This window comes from Schistocerca americana, chromosome 2 (assembly GCF_021461395.2).
Source record: "Schistocerca americana isolate TAMUIC-IGC-003095 chromosome 2, iqSchAmer2.1, whole genome shotgun sequence".
In the NCBI taxonomy this organism is placed as follows: domain Eukaryota; kingdom Metazoa; phylum Arthropoda; class Insecta; order Orthoptera; family Acrididae; genus Schistocerca; species Schistocerca americana.
In genome coordinates this window covers 913,975,951-914,003,595 of record NC_060120.1, presented here as the reverse complement: position 1 = coordinate 914,003,595, position 27,645 = coordinate 913,975,951, and the positions used below count along the sequence as shown (strand labels likewise).

The following is a 27,645-nucleotide window of genomic DNA, read 5'->3' as shown; positions in this document are numbered from 1 at the left end:
GCTTCAATTCACGTAATAAAATCGGAATTAATGTTGAATCAATTAGCGAAATAGCCGGCCGGAGTGGTCGTGCGGTTCTAGGCGCTACAGTCTGGAGCCGAGCGACCGCTTCGGTCGCAGGTTCGAATCCTGCCTCGGGCATGGATGTGTGTGATGTCCTTAGGTTGGCTACGTTTAATTAGTTCTAAGTTCTGGGCGACTGATGACCTCAGAAGTTAAGTCGCATAGTGCTCAGAGCCATTTGAGCCAATTAGCGAAATACTTTTGCGATACTTTAAACAAACAAACAGCACTCAGTATTCAATACAGAGATACATACCAGTTCTTCACCTCAGAACAAAGTGTGTCTGAGAAGATTAGTCGCAGCTGTGTCTCCCTCACGTGCCGCCAAATAACAGGTATTCTTTGACCATTGGCGAGTCCTTTTTCACTCCGCTAGCTGTTGATGCCTAGTGAGATTTTATGGTTACATTGCTGTTGCCAGTAACCGCAGCAAAAAGGTTTCTACAGCATCACTAACTTCTCTGATCAGTGACGTGTGTGAGGACGACACAGATTCAAATATATGCTGCACAATTCCTTTTCAAAACTGGCAGAATTACTAGCTGTCGCTAAGTAACCAACTCGGCTGCTGTTTCCGTACTGCCAGAGGGAACATGTCTTGATGTCACTTCTCGACCTATACAGATCTCCTTCGCCTATTAGCGTCCGCGACTCGAGTTGTTCAAATGTGTGTGAAATCTTATGGGACTCAACTGCTAAGGTCATCAGTCCCTAAGCTTACACACTACTTAAGCTACATTATCCTTAAGAACAAACACACACACCCATGCCCGAGGGACGACTCGAACCTCCGCCGGGACCAGCCGTACAGTCCATGACTGCAGCGCCTTGGCCGACTCGAGTTATGAAACTTGTTTGCGCGTTAGTGACTGATCCATTCCAAACTTTTCTTTGTAGTCTTAAGTATTTCGTGTTTTATCAATTCTGTCGTATATAAATTTTCAAATCAAATTTCTGTAAATTATGTACTGATTCGTTCGTTGATCAAGGAAGTGCAGTTCGCAAGGTCCCACGGAACATGATAGAGCAATAGATAAAAATAAATTAACAGAATTTTCTTGAAGGTAGCCAGTATCAAAACCCGTGGAGAGTAAATAAAATATTCAGCCGTGGACACAAAAATGATTTTTTCAAAAAGTAAATAAATAAATAAGTCTGATACGTGGTTAAAACAGGAATGCCGAAGTACTTTATGTGTGGGGTTTCGGTTGCCAGGCTCGGTGAAAGAGAGCACAGTGGAGGTCCCCGCCGGCAGCGAAAGTTGGCTGCAGCCGGAGGGCGACTGCGACCGCGGGCCTAACAGAAACGAACGACCCTCGACCGGCCCCGGGCGGCCGACGCGCACGTTTCTAATGTTTTCGACCCGGGGACGTTCACGGGGGCGCGGGCAGCCAAAGAGAATTAGCGCCGTCCTCCGGGGGGAAGCGAGTGGGACGGGCCGCGCCGAGTTGGAGAGAGGTTAGCTCCGGTTGTTTCTACGGGCCGCAAAGGTCAGAGGGCGGAAAGTGAGACTCGGCTTCTGTCCACTCCGAACAGGTGGGACGGCCGCGCTCCGGAGGCCGTGGGGACTCCCACGCAGCGGTCTTTTCAACTCGAGGGGTGACACCCTTTCTGTGGAACGTCGAGTGAGTGCGAAGAAAGAGAAACAAGTGTCTTTGTTGGTGGGCTCCCGCTTGCGCCTTAGTCTCCTGTCTAGTATAACGTCAGAGTCACTTTACATCTACATCTACCTCTGACGTTCTAAAAGTAATGCAACACATTTGTTTTCTCGGCCAATTTCGGATTGAAAAATGTGTTATGGGTCGTCATGGTACAGTACCGCTTCAGCCCCTGTGGTTTCAACGCTTGCAGAGTGTCTACGGAAACCTGGCAGAGTACAAAAGCACGGTGAGTCATTGGGCGAAGCGTCTGTCATCACCGCTACCAGGTAGTGCCAACCCGTCCGATCTCCCGCGTGCCGACCGGCAGCACGCAACAATGTTGGAACTGCGAACTCTCCCATCCGAGGTGATGGTGGACTACAGACACCTCGTTGCTCACCTGCACGTCTCTGTTGGTAGTGCTGATACAGCTGGGGTACTCAGACGTGTGCTCGCTGGGTTCGTCGCCGCCCCGCCTGACAGCAGACAATAAAGAGCAATGAAGTACCATCTGTGCGGAACTGCTTGCGCGTTGCGAGGCTGGTCATTCCAAATATTTGTCGAACATTGTCACAACATAACATCAGGAATACGGGTTCATCGCTTCGAACTGGAAACAAAATGTAGCACCTCTCCTCCGGAGAAAAAGTGCGAAGCCGCACCCTCAGATGGTAAATTGTTGGCGACGGTCTCCTGGGTCTCTGAAGGGATTATTCTGTTCGATGTCCTTCATGCTGCAACGATCGCCTCTGAAGTGTTTTGTGCTACCCTCAGGAAACTGAAGAAACGACTTCAGCCTGAACGCCGCCACAAAAGTGCGAATTAACTTCTCCTTCTCCACAACAACCCAAGGCGACACAGAAGTCTGCGCACCTGAGAGGAGCTCACAAAAGTTCATTGGACTGTTCTTCCTCATACACTCTACACCCCGGAACTCGCATCTTCCTACTTCGATCTGTCTCGCCCAATGAAGGTGTAGTATGTGGGAAGCAGTACACGGATGAAGGGGGATGGGAGGGGGGGGGGGGGGGTGGAGTTTATTGATGCAGTAAGACATTGGCACCGACGTCTACCAATAGAGTGGTACCATTCGGATATAAAGGCCGTCCTATAAAGTGGCACAAGGTTGTCGCACTGAATGGAGATTTTGTTGAAAAACAGGATTTTGTAGCCAGAAGAGTCGGGAATAATATGGTGTATTGGAATCCTGATAAGACTAACCCTCTTCACGAAAAACAATGTGTTACATTCTTATTGAACACCCTCCATACATGCAAACCAGTTAAAAGTGGGTGGCAGATGGTATTTAGCACGACGTTACATATTTGCGATTATTCCCGTTCCAAGCGCGTATGAAGCGCGGGAAGAAACACTGCTGAAATGCATCTGTGTGTGTTGTAACTAGTCTGTTGCTTTTTTGCCACTGTCCCATCGAGGCGATATGTAGTGAGGGGGGAGGGATGAAGAGTATCTCTAGATTCTTCACTTAACACAGATTCCCGCAACTTTGCATGTAGCCTTTCTTGGAATTATTTGCGTCTATCTTAGCGTCTGCCATCTGAGGTTTTTTAAAAAAATTTCCTGGTGTTCTACTGTGCACTGTGCGTCAAACAAACGTGTGATCCTTTTCTGTATCCCTCACTATCCGTTTGTTATTCATTGATCGTGACTTATTGCCATGTTCGCCAATGGAGAAGATGGAGCTAGCTGCTGTATATGAAGGCAATCCTTCTTTGAATGCAATGCTCCGTTGCCTTGGCGGATGACGGTTTTGGACACATGTTTCCATCTGCATTTTATTTTTCTCCTGGAAGCCTCTGACACCCCTAATGTTTTAGATACACTGGAGAAGAGTAAACACAGTTGTAAACCTGTGTCCAAAACCATCACCCACCAAGGCAGCACAGCATCGAATTCTTAGGAGACAAGGTTTGTATACGCAACAGCTAGCTCCATCTCCTCCACTGGGTGTCACGGTGGCAGTCACTGAATTAACGAAAAAAAAAAAAAATTATATATATATATATATATATATATATATATATATATATATACTCCTGGAAACTGAAATAAGAACACCGTGAATTCATTGTCCCAGGAAGGGGAAACTTTATTGACACATTCCTGGGGTCAGATACATCACATGATCACACTGACAGAACCACAGGCACATAGACACAGGCAACAGAGCATGCACAATGTCGGCACTAGTACAGTGTATATCCACCTTTCGCAGCAATGCAGGCTGCTATTCTCCCATGGAGACGATCGTAGAGATGCTGGATGTAGTCCTGTGGAACGGCTTGCCATGCCATTTCCACCTGGCGCCTCAGTTGGACCAGCGTTCGTGCTGGACGTGCAGACCGCGTGAGACGACACTTCATCCAGTCCCAAACATGCTCAATGGGGGACAGATCTGGAGATCTTGCTGGCCAGGGTAGTTGACTTACACCTTCTAGAGCACGTTGGGTGGCACGGGATACATGCGGACGTGCATTGTCCTGTTGGAACAGCAAGTTCCCTTGCCGGTCTAGGAATGGTAGAACGATGGGTTCGATGACGGTTTGGATGTACCGTGCACTATTCAGTGTCCCCTCGACGATCACCAGTGGTGTACGGCCAGTGTAGGAGATCGCTCCCCACACCATGATGCCGGGTGTTGGCCCTGTGTGCCTCGGTCGTATGCAGTCCTGATTGTGGCGCTCACCTGCACGGCGCCAAACACGCATACGACCATCATTGGCACCAAGGCAGAAGCGACTCTCATCGCTGAAGACGACACGTCTCCATTCGTCCCTCCATTCACGCCTGTCGCGACACCACTGGAGGCGGGCTGCACGATGTTGGGGCGTGAGCGGAAGACGGCCTAACGGTGTGCGGGACCGTAGCCCAGCTTCATGGAGACGGTTGCGAATGGTCCTCGCCGATACCCCAGGAGCAACAGTGTCCCTAATTTGCTGGGAAGTGGCGGTGCGGTCCCCTACGGCACTGCGTAGGATCCTACGGTCTTGGCGTGCATCCGTGCGTCGCTGCGGTCCGGTCCCAGGTCGACGGGCACGTGCACCTTCCGCCGACCACTGGCGACAACATCGATGTACTGTGGAGACCTCACGCCCCACGTGTTGAGCAATTCGGCGGTACGTCCACCCGGCCTCCCGCATGCCCACTATACGCCCTCGCTCAAAGTCCGTCAACTGCACATACGGTTCACGTCCACGCTGTCGCGGCATGCTACCAGTGTTAAAGACTGCGATGGAGCTCCGTATGCCACGGCAAACTGGCTGACACTGACGGCGGCGGTGCACAAATGCTGCGCAGCTAGCGCCATTCGACGGTCAACACCGCGGTTCCTGGTGTGTCCGCTGTGCCGTGCGTGTGATCATTGCTTGTACAGCCCTCTCGCAGTGTCCGGAGCAAGTATGGTGGGTCTGACACACCGGTGTCAATGTGTTCTTTTTTCCATTTCCAGGAGTGTATATATATATGTGTGTATATATACATAAATAAAAATTAAAAAAAATTGCGAGACGTTTCGCCTATGGTCCTCAAGCATACAGAATCGCGGTTGCTGCCCAAGGAGTGGCCTAGTGGTAGGCGTCGCTCTGTAGCGCTGCTGAACGACATTTCCGGACACAAGTTCCTATCCACAATTTGTTCCTCAATATACCCTCTACATCTCTTTGAAGTCTGTTGTAACGCTTTTGAGACATTTTATTTGCAAAGGGTCTCACTCAGTTGGGCAATATTTTAAGATAGGACTCACAAGTGATTTGTAAGCAGTCTCCTTTGCAAACTGCATTTTACCAGTACTCTGCCTTACCTACAACTGAGCCTATGTGACATTATAGCCCTTACGATGGCTTCATTACTGTTTAAATTGATATAAATAACGTATACTGCCTGTCTCTGTTTTCCTAGCAGCAGTTAAAAACACTCTCAAATGCTAATCTTCTGTTCGGTACCATGTACACATCAGCATTCTTCGCCTACAGCAGATGGTTCTATTACCCATCTTAATACCTTAATTAATGAAGGGAGCAAGGGAAAACTATATACTTATAACAGACAATAAACTGAAATGAAACCAAATGTTTCGGAAATGAAAACACGATAAATGCGAGACAGTCTTGTCAAAGCGAATGAAACTTAGCATTCCCCCAATTCTGGGTTATAAGGCGAGCTGCTGTCCTGCTGTAAGACAAGATAAATATACGTGGTAAGCATGAAAAACCAATGAGAAACAGTGATAACTCGTCAAGCCCCTAGAGATAGTGATAACTAGAAAAAACTTAGATGAATTCCGGGAAATGTGAATCATGGAAGAAAGTTGTTAGCCATGAAAAGTCGTGTAATATGAACACATTAACACAGACAGCATGACTACTGCTAGAACACGCTAGCTGCTGTTATGCGTAGTTCCAGCAGATAAGTACGGAGGAAAATGGTTCAAATGGCTCTGAGCACTATGGGACTCAACGTCTAAGGTCATCAGTCCCCTAGAACTTAGAACTACTTAAACCTAACTAACCTAAGGAGATCACACACATCCATGCCCGAGGCAGAATTCGAACCTGCGACCGTAGCAGTCGCGCGGTTCCGGACTGAAGTGCCTAGAACCGCACGGCCACCACGGCCGGCAGTACGGAGGAGGTGATCATTATAGTGCGGAGGTGACTGGTTAGGGTATGGTCCCAATACTGCTCTTATGAAAATGCTAAATGTTGAAGGATATGAACACATTTTACAGCACTGTGTACTTTGTACAGCAGTAGGAAAGTTTGAATACGATGAGTGACTACATCAGCATGACGATGGACGCTATTTGTGGAATTAATGGTTTGTAGACAATAACAACAATAACATACCCGAAATGGAACGTCCTGCGTAAACGTGTATGACATGAGCCCAATGGAACGTTTACTCCAGATTCCCGAGTCCAACGGCGGTACCATCTGTGGCTTCATTTCTTCTACATCTACATCTACATTTATACTCCCCAAGCCACCTAACGGTGGGTGGCGGAGGGCACTTTACGTGCCACTGTCATTACCTCCCTTTTCTGTTCCAGTCGCGTATGGTTCGCGGGAAGAACGACTGTCGGAAAGCCTCCGTGCTCGCTCGAATCCCTCTAATTTTACATTCGTGATCTCCTCTGGAGGTATAAGTAGGGGGAAGCAATATATTCGATACGTCATCCAGAAACGCACCCTCTCGAAACCTGGACAGCAAGCTACACTGCGATGCAGAGCGCCTCTCTTGCAGAGTCTGCCACTTGAGTTTGCTAAACATCTCCGTAACGCTATCACACTTACCAAATAACTCTGTGACGAAACTCACCGCTCTTCTTTGGATCTTCTCTATCTCCTCCGTCAACCCGATCTGGTACGGATCCCACACTGATGAGCAATCTTAAGTATAGGTCGAACGAGCGTTTTGGAAGCCACCTCCTTTGTTGATGGACTACATTTTCAAAGGACTCTCCCAATGAATCTCAACCTGGTACCCGCCTTACCAACGATTAATTTTATATGATGATTCCACTTCAAATCGTTCCGCACGCATACTCTCAGATATTTTACAGAAGTAACTGCTACCAGTGTTTGTTCCGCTATCATATAATCATACAATAAAGGATCCTTCTTTCTACGTATTCGCAATACATTACATTTGTCTATGTTAAGGGTCAGTTGCCACTCCGCTGCAGATCTTCCTGCATTTCGCTACAATTTTCTAACGCTGCAACTTCTCTGTACAGTACAGCATCATCCGCGAAAAGCCGCATGGAACTTCCTACACTATCTACTAGGTCATTTATATATATTGTGAAAAGCAATGGTCCCATAACACTCCCCCGTGGCACGCCAGAGGTTACTTTAACGTCTGTAGACGTCTCTCATTGGAGAACAACATGCTCTGTTCTGTTTGCTAAAAACTCTTCAATCCAGCCACACAGCTGGTCTGATATTTCGTAGGCTCTTACTTCTTTTATCAGGCGACAATGTGGAACTGTATCGAACGCCTTCCGGAAGTCAAGGAAAATAGCATCTACCTGGGAGCCTGTATCTAATATTTTCTGGGTCTCATGAACAAATAAAGCGAGTTGGGTTTCACACAACCGCTGTTTCCGGAATCCATGTTGATTCCTACAGAGTAGATTCTGGGTTTCCAGAAACGACATGATACGCGAGCAAAAAACATGTTCTAAAATTCGACGTCAGAGATATAGGTCTATAGTTTTGCGCATCTGCTCGACGACCCTTCTTGAAGACTGGGACTATCTGTGCTCTTTTCCAATCATTTGGAACCCTCCGTTCCTCTAGAGACTTGCGGTACACGGCTGTTAGAAGGGGGGCAAGTTCTTTCGCGTACTCTGTGTAGAATCGAATTGGTATCCCGTCAGGTCCAGTGGACTTTCCTCTATTGAGTGATTCCAGTTGCTTTTCTATTCGATGTCAGCCTTTTTTTTTGTTTGTGCGAGGATTTAGAGAAGGAACTGCAGTGCGGTCTTCCTCTGTGAAACAGGTTTGGAAAAAGGTGTTTAGTATTTCAGCTTTACGCGTGTCATTCTCTGTTTCAATGCCATCATCATCCCAGAGTGTCTGGATATGCTGTTTCGAGCCACTTACTGATTTAACGTAAGACCAGAACTTCCTAGGATTTTCTGTCAAGTCGGTACATAGAATTTTACTTTCGAATTCACTGAACGCTTCACGCATAGCCCTCCTTACGCTAACTTTGATATCGTTTAGCTTCTGTTTATCTGAAAGGTTTTTGTTGCGTTTAAACTTGCAGTGAAGCTCTCTTTGTTTTCGCAGTAGTTAACTTTGTTGGTGAACCACGGTGGGTTTTTCCCGTTCCTCACAGTTTTACCTGTCTAAAACGCATTTTCCTCTTGAGGAAGAATGGGCTGCCATTCTTATGCGGACATCCCGACACCTGATTGAAAGCGTCCCCAGGAGAATTGAAGCAGTCATAAAGACGAAGGGTGGACACAGTAATAGGGACCCAGATATTTTTGATTAGATAGCGTATTTAGAAAATTACCCTAAACCACAAACTGTGATTTCCACCCTTCTATCCACCCCCCCCCCCCCCCCACCCACCTGTGTTTGAGTCTGTGAGGCAGAGGAGAGTTTCATTTCCTTCTAATGAGATGAGCCTGTTTCACTTCTCCCTCCTTTGCAACTGTGCTGAGGAATTCCTGGAATTCCCACTCGCCACTCACCTTTGAACCTCTCCGCTGGCTTGCGCTGCTCTGTCTGGTGACGCGGGACGACCAGCTTAATTTACAGGCACTGCAGGCTTCTCCCCCCACTCCCACCGCCACCCTTCCCCTCACCAGGCCTCATGAATCCTGCCCCCCTCTCCCTGACCCTCCACGGCTGAACGGAGAGCTCGTTCTCCCGCCTGACTACCGCTGCCGCTCGTCGTTGACTCGCTCTGACCTTTCGTGAGCTTCGATTTTCCCCCGCCCGCTCGTCTATCCTGATCTTTATCTGTGGAGAAAAAAAAAGGAAGCCCCGTTTATGAACAGGCCTCTCGCAAATTACGGCGCAGAAGCCTGGCAGGAAGCTAGGAAGCAAACGAGTTGCTTCAAGTGTGTAACAAAGAGCTTTCAACGCCAAGTGCGTTCAAATTTACGTTTTTTATCACCTCTAACAAAAGGTTGCAAGTTTTAGAGAATCCCAATGAATAGTTAATAGGACTTAACGTCTTTCGGAAGTAAAAATACATCCTCGCTTCTTTGTCGACACACTACCAGGGGTGCTTTTCAGTTCTTTCGCCTTGCTAATAACTGGTTTCATTCATCGTTGTTTCTGTTACTAAGAGATTTTCTCCGTCCTCGATAAAATATCGGTCATCTTTCTTCATTTGTGTGATACCCTAACAATTGCTTCTGAAAACAGGTGTTATCCCTAAATCCTTTGTTCAAAAATGGTTCAAATGGCTCTGAGCACTATGGGACTCAACTGCTGAGGTCATTAGTCCCCTAGAACTTAGAACTAGTTAAACCTAACTAACCTAAGGACATCACAAACATCCATGCCCGAGGCAGGATTCGAACCTGCGACCGTAGCGGTCTTGCGGTTCCAGACTGCAGCGCCTTTAACCGCACGGCCACTTCGGCCGGCTCCTTTGTTCAAATTAAATTTTTGTGGTTTTATCCCTCCCCCTTGCACCCATCTACATCTACCCTACATAATTGCTCTGAAAACCACTGTGAAGTGAAAGGTAGAGGATAAGCCCCATTGCAGCAGTTATTAGGGCTTTTTCGCATTCAGTTCCCAAATGAAGCGTAGGAAGAATGATGGCTTGAAGGTCTCTTTGTGCGCTGTAATTGGTCTAAAGTTTTATAGCGTAAAAGGATTTCACTTTGAGGAAGCCTACGGATGTCTTTTCAAATATTTACCCCCTCTGTGTAACCACAGATTACATGTCACAGTTCACATTTGTACTGAGAATGCAGTGGTCCCTAGTATTTTTTACTGCTCTGAGCGAAATGCATGGTGTTTCTGATTAAGCTCACCGATCTGCAGTCTTCCATAGGTGTCCCTGGGCGGGAAACGACTTGTCGCTATAATGAACTGTTAACGAGAAACTGACACTACTTAAATGACTAGAGACCGGATTATATGCATCATAAAAACCTTAAAATAAGCATGCAAATCTGCGTAAAAAACGTTTAAAAACCCGTGAGAAGTGTCGAAATATGCAAGATCAAATAGTATAAAAAACATGGTAGTTACTACGTGGATAACATCACAAAGTTGAACATACGCATATCAGTTACGCTGTAGAGCGCCTGTCACGCGTAGACACTACATTTAGAACGCTATCATTTTGTGAATACTTTCTGGTAGAGGTTAGGAAGGGGACCTTTCTGGGATTATTTTCTAAAAATTTGCAAAATGGGAACCCATATCGTGTTTCAAAAATTGTTATTTCTTTGCTGTTGTTGGTGGTAACAAGCGGATTCGATGCGAGTTAGTCGCAGCGAAACAATCGCTATGTACAGGACAAACTTCGAGATATATCGCTCGCAGAGGAGCACAATCTAAAGTCAGTAATATTTTATTTAAAAAACAACATTAATTCACGAATTTTTTGAACAGGATTAACATTTAATTAATAGTTTTGGACCGAAGCATCACTTACAATTTATTTTACAATTTTGTACTATTGTAAACATAAACGACGAAGTACTGTTCCAAATGTTCGGTAGTAAGGTTGTGTCTTTCATCACTCAAAACATTTTTATAAGCATAAAAGGACCGTTATACATCAGCTAAGATAACTGGACATTATTTGAATATAGGTGCTATGTTGGCACTTATTGTGTATAGTAAAAGTTCACCTGTCCCATTAATAAAACTATCAATTTGGCACAAGGATGCAAAGCCTGGCTTATTATTTACCGTTTTCAAACTTTTCTTTAAGTTTTCTTGGGAGTATCTCCGGCAATGAGGAGTTCACTAGAATAATTTTTTTCATTAATGAATAGATTCATTCATCGCCTAACCTTGAGTTTGAAGCTTTGTAATACTTGCAGATATATGGGAAAAATGAGTGCTAATCACAGCAATGTCTTTTTTAATACCGGAATCATTGAAAGCTTCCTTGCACTGGCAAACTGCCAAAGCCTCTGCACTATCGAAGTCGTTAACTATCCCTGTAATGGCCTCGAAATAGTCATTTGAAAACAACACAGCCTCGACCAATGTACGCGAACAAGTTTCCACTGGTCCTGTAGGTAAAGGCACATGTGGTAATTATTCTCTGTACGGCTTGAAGCAAGCAGGAGACTCTAGAAAAACTTTGTTTTTGAATGAAATCAGTGTATTTACATTCTTAAACATGGAACGTACTTCTTCAGCAAGGCGATGTACTCTATGAGCGAAACACGTCACATGAATCAAATTGGGATAAATTACTCGGTATATATATATATATATGAAAAAACAAACATCCTTTCATCTTCAGAAGATACTGGAATTATTTTTCTAATACCCTCATTCACAAATCTAGCGATCGTAGAATGATTTACTTTCTCAAGTTCTTTGCAAGCTGCTAAATTGGAAGAAGAAGGCTCTTCCTTTAAAGCACCAACAATTAATTTTACAATGTAACGGCCACAAGTGTCTGCACTTTCGTCAACTGAAATCTAGAATTATGCTGTCGTTGAGTGCATTGCGTATTTCTTTCAGAACTTTTACGTAAATTATCGGTACATAATTTTTACGCAATGTTGATTCATCTGGTATATTTTTATTTAAGCAATATTTGCGCTGGATGAATTTAAGGATAGGATTTCTAAGTTTGTGAAAAGGAATTTTGATTGCAAAGAATGCTTCACATAGATCCATGTTAAACCGACATTTTTGGTTACCTTTGAAGCAATCCATTCTACTGCAAATTGCTGTTGTCAGAAGTTGTTGTCGTGGTCCTTTCTTCTGCATTCCTGCGATGTGAATACTTATCTTGATATACTGGTCTATCTGAAACTTTTTTTTTTGTTGTTGCACGAAACGTGTTTCTCACAAACTCGACAATATAAAACAGCTCCGTCATATGTACATCTTCCAGGATCATCAGCTTTCCACGAAACGACGTTTCTTTTATTTGGACGGGGGAGGGGGGCTGGAGCACAACCCCTTTCACACTAAACGTCGTAAACATGGTCGATTGTGTACAAGTAAATAGAAAGCTGAACTGAAACGACGGACGTGTGACTAAAAGCTAGCGTAGTTTAATTTAATTGTTGCCGACGCATACGGTACGACAGCGAAGGGGATTAACCGGTGGCGCGGGTGCAGGATTACTGGCTACCTGTTCCTGTTCCTCTTCTGTAATGACTTCACTGGTCTTTCGGTTAGCGATTGCTCGCAGTTCTAGGTCGTGGTCAATCTGTGAGACATTATAACTAAACCGAGCTGGAGACCACCTGTCGAAATCTTTAAAATACTGTAAACATAGAGCGAAAATATGCACCGTTACTAGTATTTAGTTAGAATGTGCAATAATTGCTGAAAGAAGCCAAATATGCAAATGCATATGCTACATGCAAATGCATGTAATCCTGTCTCTATAAAGTGACTGATTGTTTCACTCTTCTAGGATGCTGCTTTATCTACCACCTGTTTAACAATTCACACGTCAAACATAATTTCAAAAAGTCTCTCACTAAATACAGCTAACTGATCACACATTTACTTATTATTTTGACTGTTGTGGAATTAATATTTCTTTAAAGAACTGAAATACAACAGAATACACCATACAACGCGTCTGTGTTTCACGACTGCTCGTTTCGGGATGATTAGGCAATGCAAAACAATCAGCTAAGGAGCGCAGTTCACATGGAACCTAAAGGTACCCTAAGTCCACCGCCTGGTTTTTTTTTTTTTTTTAATGCTGTTCTTAGGGTTTTTTCTTTTTTTTTTTACACTCGTACTGACCAACTAGGATCACGTTAACAACTTCAGTTCCTCTTATTCCTTTGTTGTTGTTTCCTATTTTTCCAGTATTCCCTCATTTTCTCTCCATGAAGTATCTTCCTTTCTTTTGTCCATGTTGCTCCCGATTTTTTATTTGTTCTGCTTTGAAAGCCTTCCAAATGTAGTATTTTATTTTTAAAACGGTTTCTTTCTGCTATTTCTGATTTTTTGATGTTGTTTCTTTCTAGATCTTTCCTTACTTCTGCAATCCATACTATTGTCGATTTCTTCCTCCAGAAATATAGGAGCATTTGTTTTGATTGTCCATGTCCATCCATTCGGTAAAGGTGTCCGAGAAAGGTTAATCTTCGTTTGGCCATTACTTCAGATATTTTCTCTATATTTTTGTAGGTCTCATCATTACTTCTTATTTTCCAACCATATACAGTTTTTATTGCATGCATTTTTTCTAATAATCCTTCTTTCCAGTACCTCTAGTCTGTCCATCTTATAGTTCATCGTTAGGCATTCAGATTCATATAAACATTCTGGTCATACCACTGTGGTGTAGTGTTTTAGTTTTGTTTTTCTAGATACACATTTCTTCTAGTAAATAATTTTGGTCAAACCATATGCTCTTTCCATTTTGTTAATTCTTACATCTATTGCAGATTATTCTAGTCGATTCTGTTTTATAGTCTCTCCAAGATATTTAAATTTATTTACTAGTTCTATTTTACCTATTTGTGTTTCTATGATTTTTCGTGCATTTTTTATATTAGTCACGAATTTTGGTTTTTCAGCTGAAATTTTGAGACCAGTTCTGTTTGCTATTTTCTCCAAAAGGTTTATCTGAATAACTACTTCTGTCAGGTTTTCTGAAAGTATAGCAAAATCATCCGCAAAAGCCAAGCAGTTTACCTTCATTGCATTTGTTTTCTTTCCCAGAGTTATTGGTTCAATTTTGAGATTTTTTAGCTCCGAATTCCAGATCCTTACTATTTTTTCGAGAACACAATTAAACAGTAAAGGTGATAAACCATCACCTTGTCTAACACCAGTTTTTATTTCAAACGGCGGAGATGCTTCTGCCATAAATCTGACTTTAGATATTATACCAGTTAGTGTTTCACGAATTATATTTGCTAATTTTGATGTAACGCCAAATTCTCTAATGACCTTGTCTATTGTTTCTCTGTCTATACAATCAAATGCTTTCTTGAAATCAATAAATTACCCTATTATTGATTTGATAGTTAACATTCTATGGTGAGTTATTGACTTTAATTTAAAAATTTGTTCTGCACATGATCTTCCCTTTCTTAAACCACCCTGATATTCTCCCAGTTGTTTGTCTAAAGTATCTACCACTCTGTTCAGGAGAATGTTTGATAATATTTTGTATGCCTGGCAGAAGTTACACTCCCCTGTAATTATTGACATTTTATTTGTCTCCCTTTTACGTAGCGGGTGGATTAATGCAGTTTTCCATTCAACTGGAATCTTTTCATTTTTCCAAATGTCCTCAAGAAGCAGTTGTAGGTCCTTTATGCCACTTCAATAATTCTGCTGTAATGGAGTCTTCACCATTTGTTTTATTGCTTTTGAGTGTTCTGATGGCTCCATGTATTTCTAACTCTGTTGGTGGGAAATCTTCCTCTACATTTTGAGGTGTCACTGAAAATTCTAATTTATTTGTTGGAAATGGACGGTTTAGCAGCTTTTCAAAAAATTTTGCTAAAATTCCAAAATTTTCTTTGTTATTTAATCCCATTTTGCCATTTTCATCTTTGAAACAAATACTTGGTTCAAAGATGAAAACTGCAAAATGGGTTTTGCTCATTATTATCACTTTTGAAATAAGTGTGCGATAGCCTGCTATTTAGAGGTAACTGTATTTGAATGTCAAGAAAATGTAATGCATAGTTTTTATAATATTAGTGATTGAAAATTATTGTTTTAGTGCGCTGCCTCCGAACACAGCAGCCAAGCACAGTGATGGACTACAATTCGGACGGTCGTTCCAACGAAAGGAATACCGTCATACCATATGCTACTGGTATTCACACTGCTTATTGCGTCATCTGCTTAATGCTGCCGTCTCAACTGCTCTGAGGTGTGAATCTTGGAGCTAAATACATAGCTGCTAAAGTATCCAGTCTTTGCAGCCCTTTCAAATGTTACCAAATTCTGACTGAATATTTGTCCAGCTTCTTTCAGACAGTACGTCATAGTTGTAGATAACTGCACCAGCCACAAAAAGCCTGAGGTTACAATTGTAATATTGTCCGAAGGATCATTTACAGAAAACATAACAGTAAGTGTCCTAAAATATGTCGCTGTAGGACACCTGATTTTTTTTTTTACATTTGTCGATGACTTCCCATCCAGGATAAGTTGCTGCCTCCTCATCATCAAAAAATCGTAGACCAGTCACAAATTTTGCTTGTTTCTCGATGCGATCAACTTTTAATAATAAGCGTGGACGTGACACTGAGCCAAATGACTTTCAGAATTCGAGAATACTGCATCCACCCGAGTGCCTTGATTCAAGGCTTCCACATAAGTGAGAGATGCGTTTCACATGATCGATGCTTTCGGAGTCTGTACAGGTTGGCGAGGAGGAGGTCATTCTGTCCATGAACCATGGGCCTTTCCGAGGCGAGATGTCTTCAGTTGCTCCACGAGAAAGGTAGGTGCAACCACAATGGATAGGTATTACTGGAGAGGCAAAACATGAGTTCGTTGAAGAGGATCAGCAGCCTTTTCAGTGGTTGCAGGGACAACAACCTAGATGATTCCTTCTAAGGTTCGCCACTGCGGTGCTGTAATGCAAACGGCTGATAGCAAGGGGAAACTACAGCCGCTATTTTTTCCGAGAACATGCAGCACTTCTATGTGTTTAATGATAATGTCAGCCGATTGGGTAAAACATTCCAGCGATAAAATAGCGCACCATTGAGATCTCCGGTTGATGACCACTCAGGAAAAGCAAAACTGACATTCTACAGGTAGGAGCGTGCAATGTTACGAGTAGATCACCTAACTAGCTGGGGTCGTTAGAGAATTTCAAAAGAAAAATCGATACGTTGATGTTGGATGTAGTGGCAATTAGTGATGTGCGGTGGCAGGAAGAACAGGCCTTATGATTTGGTGATTACAGGGTTATAAATGCAAAATGCAATAGGGGTAACGGAGGAGAGTGGTGGGACTGATAATGGATAACGAAACAGGAATGTGGTTATGCTACTATGATCAGCATAGTTAGCGCATTATGGTTGCCAAGATAGCCTCGAAGCAAATATCCACTACACTAGTACAAGTATATACGCCGACTAACTCCACTGGTGATGAAGAAATTGAAAGAATGTATGATGAGACGAGGGAAATTATTTAGATTGCTAAGACAGTCAGCTGATTAACTGTGATGAGGGACTGAAATCCAGTTGTAGGAAAAGAGAAAGAAGGACAAATTCAAGGAGAATATGTACTGGGGTAAAGGAATGAAAGAGGAATCCGATTGCAAAATTTGGCGTGGGGCGTATGTAATCATTTCTAACGCTTGTCTTAATAATCATATAAGAACGTCATCCACGTGAAGGAGACCTGGAGGCTTTCAGATCAATTAATGGTAAGACAGAGTGCTCGTTTTTTCCGCGCGCCGTTCGAGAGTGGAACGGTAGAGAGAGACAGCTTGAGGGTGGTTCATTGAACCCTCTGCCAGGGACTTTATGGTGAATAGCAAAGCAATCATGTTGATGTAGATAGAGATATCGAAACCAAATTTTAAAATGTAAAACTTGTCTTTGGACAGATGGGGAATCTGACAATAATTTATAGCTTATGAACTAAATCACATTATATGGTCGATTGTTTTTTATCATATCTGAGGCGTCTCCGGTGTCATTCTCCAACAGACATTCACTGTAGAGTGCAGGATGTACTGTAATCGCGGGGGGCCACGAGAGACAGGTCATCAGACTGGCTGGACTGCAGCCTCTGGACAGCGACGGCGAGTACCACTGCCTGCGCGACAAGAGAGGATTGTGGAGTGGATCGCAGGCGAGGTGGACCAGACGAGACGGTGTTTGGATTCTCCGCGGGTACCGGCAGCGGGGTCTTGGAGTGTCAAGGAAGACAAGTCTATCGAGAGTCGCAACTGTGACGAAGAAGGCAGGAAGTGGTAGTCGATAACATTGGACAGATATCCGATATGCCAACTTTGGAACTTTTGAGGTTTTGTGTCACATGTAGCCGGAAGTTCCGGGTTTAAGTCTCGCTAAAGACAATGGACGAGGTGCCCGACGACTTCTGGGATAAGAAGTCGTCCTCGTTCAGCCAACGGCCTTGTCAAAGAGGGTGAAGGCGCGGACGGAGTTTTAGGGCGCACTCTGGCACTCGGGATGAAAAACCGTCCCTAAACAAGAAAGAGTCAGTAATATGAGCTGCATGAGGATGTGGAAGCCAATGGAAACTACTGCATTAAAGACATTTATCGTGTATCCGCAGGACATGTATCTCTAACGAAAAAGTTTCCCTGATCTCTCCATTGGCAAAAGATTTCGAAATAGACCCAGAGTCACATCTCTTGAAGAGGTCTAGTAAGGGGGAAGTGACCACGAGAAAAAAAAGGGTTATGGGAAAAAATAGGCTTGGTACTACGAATGAAAGACGAGAAAGACTTTCTGCAGTTAATTTCAGCTAGAAATAGCGAATACTCTGTTCAAGAATCACAAGAGCAGGAGGTTCACTTGGAAAAGGCCGGAAAATTCAGGAGGATATCAGATTACATCATGGGTAGGCAGAGATTCCGAAACCAGGTACTGGATTTTAAGGCGTACCCAGTAGCAGATACAGACTCAGATCACAGTTTACTGGTGATGAAGAGTAGGCCGCAGTTTAAGAGATTAGTCAGGACGAATGAATGGACAAAGAAATGGGATATGCAATGAAAAGAAACGCTTGAAGTTCTATGAGGCTGTAGATACAGCAGTAAGCAATAGGTCGGCAGACAGTTCAGCTGAAGAGGAATGGACATCTCTAAAAAGGACAATCACAGAAGTAGGAAAGAAAATCATAGATACAAAGAAGATAATTGCAAAGAAAGCATGGGTAACACAAGAAATAATTCAGTTGATCGATGAAATAAGGAATTACAAAAGCGTTCATGGAAATTCAGAATACAGAAATACAAGCCACTCAGAAATGAAATGAACTGGATGTGCGGGGAAGCTAAGGCGAAATGCCTACTGGAGAAATGTGAAGAAATAGGAAAATAAATGTCGGAAGGACCGACTTAGCATATAGAAACAGTAAAAAGATCCTTCGCTGGAATTAAAATCAAGGGTGCTAGCATTAAGAGTGCAATGGGAATTACACCGTTAAATGCAGAGGAGAGAGCAGATATCGCACAATCAGCATAACAGCTCTTGCATAAAAGTTACTGACGAGAATAACATACAGAAGACTGGAAAATAAAATTGAGGATCTGTCAGATGACCATCAGTTTGTCTTTAGGAAAGGTAAAGAAACCAGAGAGGCAATTCTGAATTTGCGATTGATACTGGAAGCAAGACTGAAGACACTTCATGACACGTTCATAGGCTATGTCGACGGTGAAAAGCGGTCAACAATTTAGAATGGTGCAAGACTATGAAAATCACAGAAAAAAATAGGGTTAGCTAATATAATACACAATAGGTATGAGAACCAAGACAGAACAATAAAAGTAGGAGACGAAAACCGAAGTGCTCGGATTAAAAAGGGTGTGACACAGGGATGTAGTCTTCCACCCCTACTTTTGAATCGATACATCAAAGAAGAAATGTCAGAAGTAAAAGAAACGATAAAGAGCGGAATTGAAATTCATGGGAAACGATATTAATGATAAGATTCACTGATGACATTACTGTCCTCACTGGAAATGAAGAAAAATTACAGGATCTGCGGAATGGAACGAACGGTCTATTGAGTACAGAATATGGACAGTAAGTCGAAGGAAGACGATTGTAATACGAAGTAGTAGAAATGAGAACAGCGAGAAACTTAATATGAGGGATGGTGATCACGAAGTAGATGAAGTTAAGAAAATATGCCACGTAGCTATAAAATAACCCATGACGTATAGAGCAAGGAGCACATCAAAAGCAGACTAGCACTGGCAAAAAGCGCAATCCTGACCAAGAGAAGTCTACTAGTATCAAACACAGATCTTAATTTGAGGAAGATATTTCTCAGAACATATGTTTGGAGCATAGCATTATATGGTAGTGAAATATGTATTTTGGGAAAACCAGAAAAGAAAACAGTCGAAGCATTTGAGATGTGGTGTTACTGAAGAATGCTGAAATTTAGGTGGAATGATAGGGTAAGGAATGGGGAGGTTCTACGGAGAATGAGCAAGGAAAGAAATATACGGAAAACACCTCAAGAAGAAGGGACTGAATGATACGGCATTTGCTAAGACAGCAGAGAATAACTTCCACGGTACTGGAGGGAGCTGTAGAAGGTAAAAACGGTAGAGGAAAACAGAGATTGGATACACTCAGGAAATAATAGAGGACGTAGGTTTCAAGTGCTACTCTGAGAGATGAAAAAGTTGGAATGATAGAGGAAATAGTGGTGGGCCGTGTCAAACAAGTCACAAAACGACTGACTATAAGAAAATACGATCATGTCTGTGTTAGGAGTGTGGCGGGGTAACGGGATACTGTATTGAGAAAATCCATTGATCTAAGGACTGCTGGAAAAGGCTTTCCAAGCTACTTGTGTTTTCATTTACACAATCTTCAGTCCGACGACACTTTGCGATGCAGCGAACTGACTTGTATCTTGTGATACATTTCTATAGGTACCTTGTCGATGTCGAGGCTAGACCAAGACGATATGAGTAATTTTGCAAACTACCAGTGACAGAAGTGAATAACTGTAAGTAATTATATTTTCTTCCCAGTCGTGGGACATATAAAAGAAAAATGTAAGAAGCTATGTACGTGTACGTCGTTGTAAAGTGGTTCACTGTAAAACAACCATCAAGCAGTAACTAGGGTTTGTTTTTAATGAAGCCTATCTTGTTTGACTAATTTTCCTCAAATTATGGTCTGTAAGTTTAAATATTCTTTTAATTTTAAAAGATTAACATTTTTTGTCTTTTTAAAGGCTTGGAAGATACGAGCATACAAGGTGTTAACGGACATTATGAATATATTTATACCTTTACACTGATTGGTGAATGCTTCATATTTGTATCTGTGAAAAAATGTTAAAATGTCCTGAGTTTCATAAAAATTTTGGCGGTCGAAGTACTCAGGCATTACAAAATCCTATTTTTAAAAGATTTTTAGAAAGGATGTTTATGAAATACTAATTAAAAATATAACTATCAGGTACTTTGATAGAACACGGTGTGACTGTTCGGCTAATGCTGTTTTTGTATGTTTGGCTACTGAGTGTCAATAAAGTGTTAAAGATTCTTTTGACTTTGCGTATACCACCAGTTCACCCCACTCTCCACAAATTCATGTGTGTATCCTGTTCATGAACTGTAAATTATAACTTCAGAAAATGCAAAATGGTAAGATATTTAGGATGTGGGACTTCGATAAGTTGAAAGAACGAGAGATTATTGAGAGTTTCAGAGGTTGCATTAGGCAACGCGTGATTAAACTGGAAAGGGCGTGCTGCAGAAAGTGAATGAGTAGTTTTGAAAGATGAAATGATGAAATAGTGAAGGCAGCAGGTGATAAAATATGTAAGAAGACAAGGCCTGGTAGAAATCCTTGAATATTGATTTAAATTGACATTAGAATAAGATATAAAATTCTCTATTACTAGCGGAAATTTGTTATAGAATTCAATTAGTCTTTCTCCTCTCTCATTCCTTGCCCCAAGCTGATAGTGTCCTGCAACTTTTTTTCTATTTCTCCCCCTATGACTATTAACTTTCATCTCCCTTTACGTACTGTATTACCCTTTCAATATCCTCATATACATTCTCCATCTCTACATCTTCAGCTTGCGACATTGGCATGTATACCTGAACTATCGTTGTCGGTTTTGGTTAGCTGTAGATTGTACTAAGAACCATCCTATCACTGAACTGTTCACAGTAAGACACTCTCTGCCCTAGCCTCGTATTCACAACAAATCTTACTCTCGTTATACCATTTCCTGGTTCTGACCAGAAATCCTTGTCTTCTTTCCATTTCAGTTCACTGACTCCAACTATATCTGGAGTGAGCTTTTGCATTGCCCATTGTAGATTTTGTGGCCTCCCTACCACGTTTGGGCTTCTGACACTCAACGCCCCGACTCGTATAACGTATCGTCGATTATTCAATATTTTTATCATGGACACGGTGTTATCCTTAGTATCATGGCGTGATGAGCCACTGAGTATGACCTTAGGTCACAGCTGATAGGATTTGAGGGAATTCTTAGTGCACAATGCTACGTCATTGATATCCCACATTCTACTGTGTTCCCTCTCATGTGACAGTGCTGAGGTGGGATTTTTCGAAAGATTGATGTACATCGACACATGGTGTATGTATCTATGAACTGTCTGCATGATGCTGAGCTACACCGCTGATCAGTAATATCCGCAGATCTGTTCGCAATAGAACATGCGTGGAAACTGCTCTGACATGAACTCCAGTGTCCAAGACTAGTTATATGAGTGGTAGGGAACCTTTCCTCGGAATAGTATAGAACCTTCCGAACTGAATCAGTGCAAGCATCCATGTGAGAGAGGGTGCTGCGTCATACTGAAAGTGGACTCATATTGCTAAGTTACTTGTAATCATCGAAATGACATATCTTCTCAACTGGTGACGTTTCATTTCGTTTCCACTCGCCTACTGGGTGCTCCACATTTCTTTTTTTCAGGACGTGTAAATCACCATTATACGTCGTGAATACATCACGTAAGTGAATCTTGAGGGGATATTCAGGAAATAATATAGCAGTTTGAACTAGAGGGTCACTCCAAAAGAAATGTACACTATTTTTTTTAAATCCATCTTTTATTCTACATGTTTGAAAGTTTGGCAGTGTGTAGATACTTCCTTTAGGAACAATATTTTCATTTCTCCACATAATTTCCACCCCTCTCAACTGCCTTACGCCATCTTTGAACCAGCGCCTGTACGCCCGTACGGTAAAATTCTGGACCAATCTGCTGGAGCCACTGTTTGGCAGCGTGCACAAGAGAGTCATCATCTTCAAACCTTGCTCCACGAAGAGAGTCCTTCAGTTTCCCAAAGAGATGATAGTCACATGGAGCCAGGTCAGGATTGTAAGGCGGGTGTTTCAGTGTTGTCCATCCGAGTTTTGTGATCGTTTCCATGGTTTTTTGACTGACATGTGGCCGTGCATTGTTGTGCAACAGCAAAACATCCTGCTTTTTCGGATGTGGTCGAACACGACTCAGTCGAGCTTGAAATTTCTTCAGTGTCGTCAAATATGCATCAGAACTGATGGTGGTTCCACTTGGCATGATGTCCACAAGCAAGAGTCCTTCGCAATCGAAAAACACCGTAGCCATAACTTTTACAGCAGAAGGTGTGGTTTTGAATTTTTTTTCTTCGGTGAATTTGCATGATGCCACTCCATTGACTGGCTCTTCGTCTCTGCTGAAAAATGATGGTGCCATGTTTCATCACCTGTCACAATTCTTTCAAGAAATTCATCTCCACCATTCTCGTACTGTTCCAAAAGTTCGCTGCATACCGTTTTTCTTGTTTCTTGTGAGCCACTGTCAACATCCTGGGAACCCACGTAACCCAAACCTTTTTCAACGCAAACAATTTCTGTATTCTGCAAACACTTCCTTCCCCTATCCCAACGTAGCGTGACAATTCCTTCACTGTGATGCGTCTGTCAGCAGTCACAAATTCGTTAACTCTCTGCACATTGTCTGGAGTGTGTGCAGTACGAGGACTGCCGCTGCGAGGACAATCCTCAATATTGCCGTGCCCGATTTCATCATGTAACCTGCTTGCCCACCGACTAACTGTACTGCGATCGACAGCAGCATCTCCATACACCTTTTTCAACCTCTTGTGGATGTTTCCCACTGTCTCGTTTTCACAGTACACGAATTCTATGACAGGACGTTTCTTCTGACGAACGTCCAGTGTAGCAGCCATCTTGGAGACATGCTGTGCTGTGACGGAGCCACTCACGGGAATAGGTTGAACTAAGTTTGAAAACAAGCGGAAAGGATAGGCACTTGGTGCAGGGAGTGTCAATTGACCCTTAATATAGAGAAATGTAATGTATTGCGAATACATAGGAAGAAGGATCCTTTATTGTATGATTATATGATAGCGGAACAAACACTGGTAGCTGTTACATCTATGAAATATCTGCGAGTATGCGTACGGTACGATTTGAAGTGGAATGATCATATAAAATTAATTGTTGGTAAGGCGGGTGCCAGGTTGAGATTCATTTGGAGAATCCTTAGAAAATGTAGTCCATCAACAAAGGAGGTGGCTTACAAAACACTCGTTCGGCCTATACTTGAGTATTGCTCATCAGTGTGGGATCCGTAGCAGGTCGGGTTGATGGAGGAGATAGAGAAGATCCAAAGAAGAGCGGCGCGTTTCGTCACAGGGTTATTTGGTAAGCGTGATAGCGTTACGGAGAAGTTCAGGAAACTCAAGTGGCAGACTCTGCAAGAGAGGCGCTCTGCATCGCGGTGTAGCTTGCTGTCCAGGTTTCGAGAGGGTGCGTCTGTGGATGAGGTATCGAAAATATTGCTTCCCCCTACTTATACCTCCCGAGGAGATCACAAATGTAAAATTAGAGCGCGCATGGAGGCTTTCCGGCAGTCGTTCTTCCCGCGAACAATACGCGAGTGGAACAGGAAAGGGAGGTAATGACAGTGGCACATAAAGTGCCCTCCGCCACTCACCGCTGGGTGGCTTGCGGAGTATAAATGTAGATGAAGATGTAGAAAACTTTCATACACGCAGAACTTTAACAAAAATAGTGTACATTTCTTTTGGAACGACGCTCGTAGAACATAGGTCGTAATTGTGGCGGCAGTAGGTATGTGCAGAGTGGCGTCGCGGACGCACAGTGGTGTGACGTAGCCTGGCTCACCTTTCTCGTGGTCGCGCCGTCCTCTGGCTTGGCGGGCGTCAGGCAGCCGAGCAGCGCGGCCACCAGCAGCAGCAGCGACCTCTGCAGCCAGAGCCGGGACTGGCCCATCGCAAGGCCTCATTGGTCCTGCAACAGAGGAGCCCACCGTCACGCACTGCCACTGCCGTTTACTGCGGACATCTGCATACAGACTTCAACAAGTAACACAAGCGTATGAAGGAATCATTTTTGGGTACTTCCTAGAGGGTGAGCTATCAGATATGCTTGGTCCAAACTGTGTAAACTGAATCTCGTAATGTAGCAGACCAAGTACCAAATTTTGAAGTATTAGATCCCACATCAAATACGACAACCGAGCCACATTTTAGTACGTTTCTAAATACTCTAATACAGTAGTGGCCATTAAAATTGCTACACCACGAAAACGACGTGCTACAGACGCGAAATTTAACCGACAGGAAGAAGATGCTGTGATATGCAACTGATTAGCTTTTCAGAGCATTCACACAAGGTTGGCCCCGGTGGCAAACCTACAACGAGATGACATGAGGAAAGTTTCCAACCAACTTCTCATACACAAACAGCAGTTGACCGGCGTTGCCTGGTGAAACGTTGTTGTGATACCTCGTCTTAGGAGGAGAAATGCGTACCATCACGTTTCCGACTTTTATAAGGGTCAATTTGTAGCCTATCGCGATTGCGGTTTACCGTATCGCGACATTGGTGCTCGCGTTGGTCGAGATCCAATGACTGTTAGCAGAATATGGAATCCGTGGGTTCAGGAGGGTAATACGGAACGCCGTGGTGGATCCCAACGCCCTCGTATCACTAGCAGTCGAGATGACAGGCATCTTATACGCATGGCTGTAACGGATCGTGCAGCCACGTCTCGATCCCTGAGTCAACAGATGGGGACGTTTGCAAGACAACAACCATCTGTACGAACAGTTCGACGACGTTTGCAGCAGCATGGACTATCAGCTCGGAGATCATGGCTGCGGTTACCCTTGACGTTGCATCACAGACAGGAGCGCCTGCGATGGTGTACTCAACGACGAAGCTTGGTGCACGAATGGCAAAACGTCATTTTTTCGGATGAATCCAGGTTCTGTTTATAGCATCATGATGGTCGCATGCGTGTTTAGCGACATCGCGGTGAACGCACATTGGAAGCATGCATTCGTCATCATCCGGCGTGAAGGTATGGGGTCTCATTGGTTACTCGTCTCGGTCACATCTTGTTCGCATTGACGGCGCTTTGAACAGTGGACGCTACATTTCAGATCCATTACGACCCGTGCCTCTACCCTTCATTCGATCCCTGCGAAACCCTACATTTCAGCAGGATAATGCACGACCGCTTGTTGCAGGTCCTGTACGGGCGTTTCTGGATACAGAAAATGTTCGACTGCTGCTCTGGCCAGCGCATTCTCCACATCCCTCAGCAATCGAAAACGTCTGGTCAATGGTAGCAACTGGCTTGTCACAATACGCCAGTCACTACTCTTGATGAACTGTGGTATCGTGTTGAAGCTGCATGGGCAGCTGTACCTGTACACGCCATCCAAGCTCTGTTTGACTCAATGCCCAGGCGTATGAAGGCCGTTATTACGGCCAGAGGTGGGTGTTCTGGGTACTGATTTCTCAGGATCTATGCACCCAAATTGCGTGAAAATGTAATCACATGTTAGTTCTAGTATAATATATTTGTGCAATAAATACCCGTTTATCATCTGCATTTCTTCTTGGTGTACCAATTTTAATGGCCAATAGTGTAATTTCTAGTGAGAAAAAAAGCCATTAAAAGAAAAGAATTTAGTCAGTAGTTCCGTAGCATAACGGCTTTGGTTCAATGCCCATAAGCTACAGCTCGCATGTTTAGCACTTACAGAAAGGCAATTATTTAAAATTCTTATCAAAATGGTTGTGCTCTTCATTTTTATTCGTTTGATTTGACTTTATATGCACTGACGCAAAAAAAATCGGAGCACAAAAAAAGATCTGGAGTATATGTAAATTGAAGTGGGATGACTGGTATCAGCTGCAGCGGGACATTAAGCGGAATCAGCGGTGACAGGCGAAAATGTGAACCGGACCGTGATTCGAACGCGGGATCTCTTGCTTACTAGGCAGTTGCGATAACCACTGTGTCCATTTTTTTAACGCTCTCCCAACTTTTTTAAAAAAATTTTCCAACGCGCTAACCTCTGCACCAATTTTTTACTTTTTTAGTTATTTTTGTTTTTAAATTATTTTTTCTTTTTTTCTTTGAATGCTATATGACTTTTTATTTATTTATTTTTTTTGTTTTTCATTTTGTTCTTTTTTTATTTTTTTGCGTCAGTTGAGCGGAGTAGGTTCCACGAAGTTCGTCTTCTCGAAAATTGTAAGAAAGGTGCCGTGTCTTTACGTAACTTTCAGATTAGGTGGCTTCGCGATGTGTCCTTGAAAGTGTCTCTGCTCCTCACTTCGGAACGTCACTGGCCAATCTCACACTCTGCTGTTCGTGTATTTCTTAAGAATGTATGAAAAGCAAAAGGTCCTCCGTAGACCAGGGAGTCCTTGAACAGCATAGATTCCGCCTTGCGCAGACTCAGTTTCGGTGTTGCCTCCATGAAAACAATAATACTCTAAATAATGGAAAATAAATCTTCTTATCGAACATAATTAAGCACCATCCGGGGCACGTTGTTATCGCAGCTGCACAGACTATGTCGGTACCCCTCACGGTCGATTCTTACTCCCACCGGGCGCCACCTGCCGCAGTCCCTGTCCATTATACTCCTGTTTACGACTTAGAATTCCCACAGGAAGTAAAACGTATTTGTTGTACATTCGCACTGAAGAAAGTCGATCCATACCAGCCAGGCTTTTCCCATCATTGGAACCGAGACAGAACCAGCTTTCTTCAGGAAACACAACAGATACCCACCCCGCCCTCCATTGAGCTCTATCTTGACATCACGGAAGTCGCAGATGACGATGGGTTGCGATCAGTGGAGTGTACACTACAGGCCGCCGGGCTCGGAGCTGTCCTTGAAGTAACCATTTCGTAACAGTTCGTTGTGTCGTTGTGGTCACAAAAGCGGCTCGAACTGCTGCTGTCATATGCGAAACATGATGGGCTTGCCTCTCGGTAGTGCCAAGTGGCCACCTGCGCCCGATGTTCTTGCGTTGGTATCTTCTCGTGACCATCGCTGCTAGTACTCATTCAGAGGTGCTGCGTTCCTGCCAAGTCTTTCTGCGGTATTGCAAAAAAATGTTCAAATATGTGTGAAATCTTATGAGACTTAACTGCTAAGGTCATCAGTCCCTAAGCTTACACACTACTTAACCTAAATTATCCTAAGGACAAACACACACATCCACGCCCGAGAGAGGACTCGAACCTCCGCCGC

The 27,645-nt window shown here is 43.4% G+C and overlaps 1 protein-coding gene across 1 annotated transcript in view; it reads right to left on the bottom strand.

Moving 5' to 3' along the window:
* The window catches only part of LOC124594537 (probable G-protein coupled receptor CG31760), a 1,575,154-nt gene that overhangs the window by 452,945 nt on the left and 1,094,564 nt on the right, over window positions 1–27,645 (bottom strand). Inside the window, exon 3 of the mRNA XM_047132910.1 lies at window positions 24,248–24,373. Coding sequence (XP_046988866.1) covers window positions 24,248–24,355 — 108 coding nt within the window. The 5' untranslated portion in view covers window positions 24,356–24,373. The remainder of the gene's footprint in view (window positions 1–24,247; window positions 24,374–27,645) is intronic.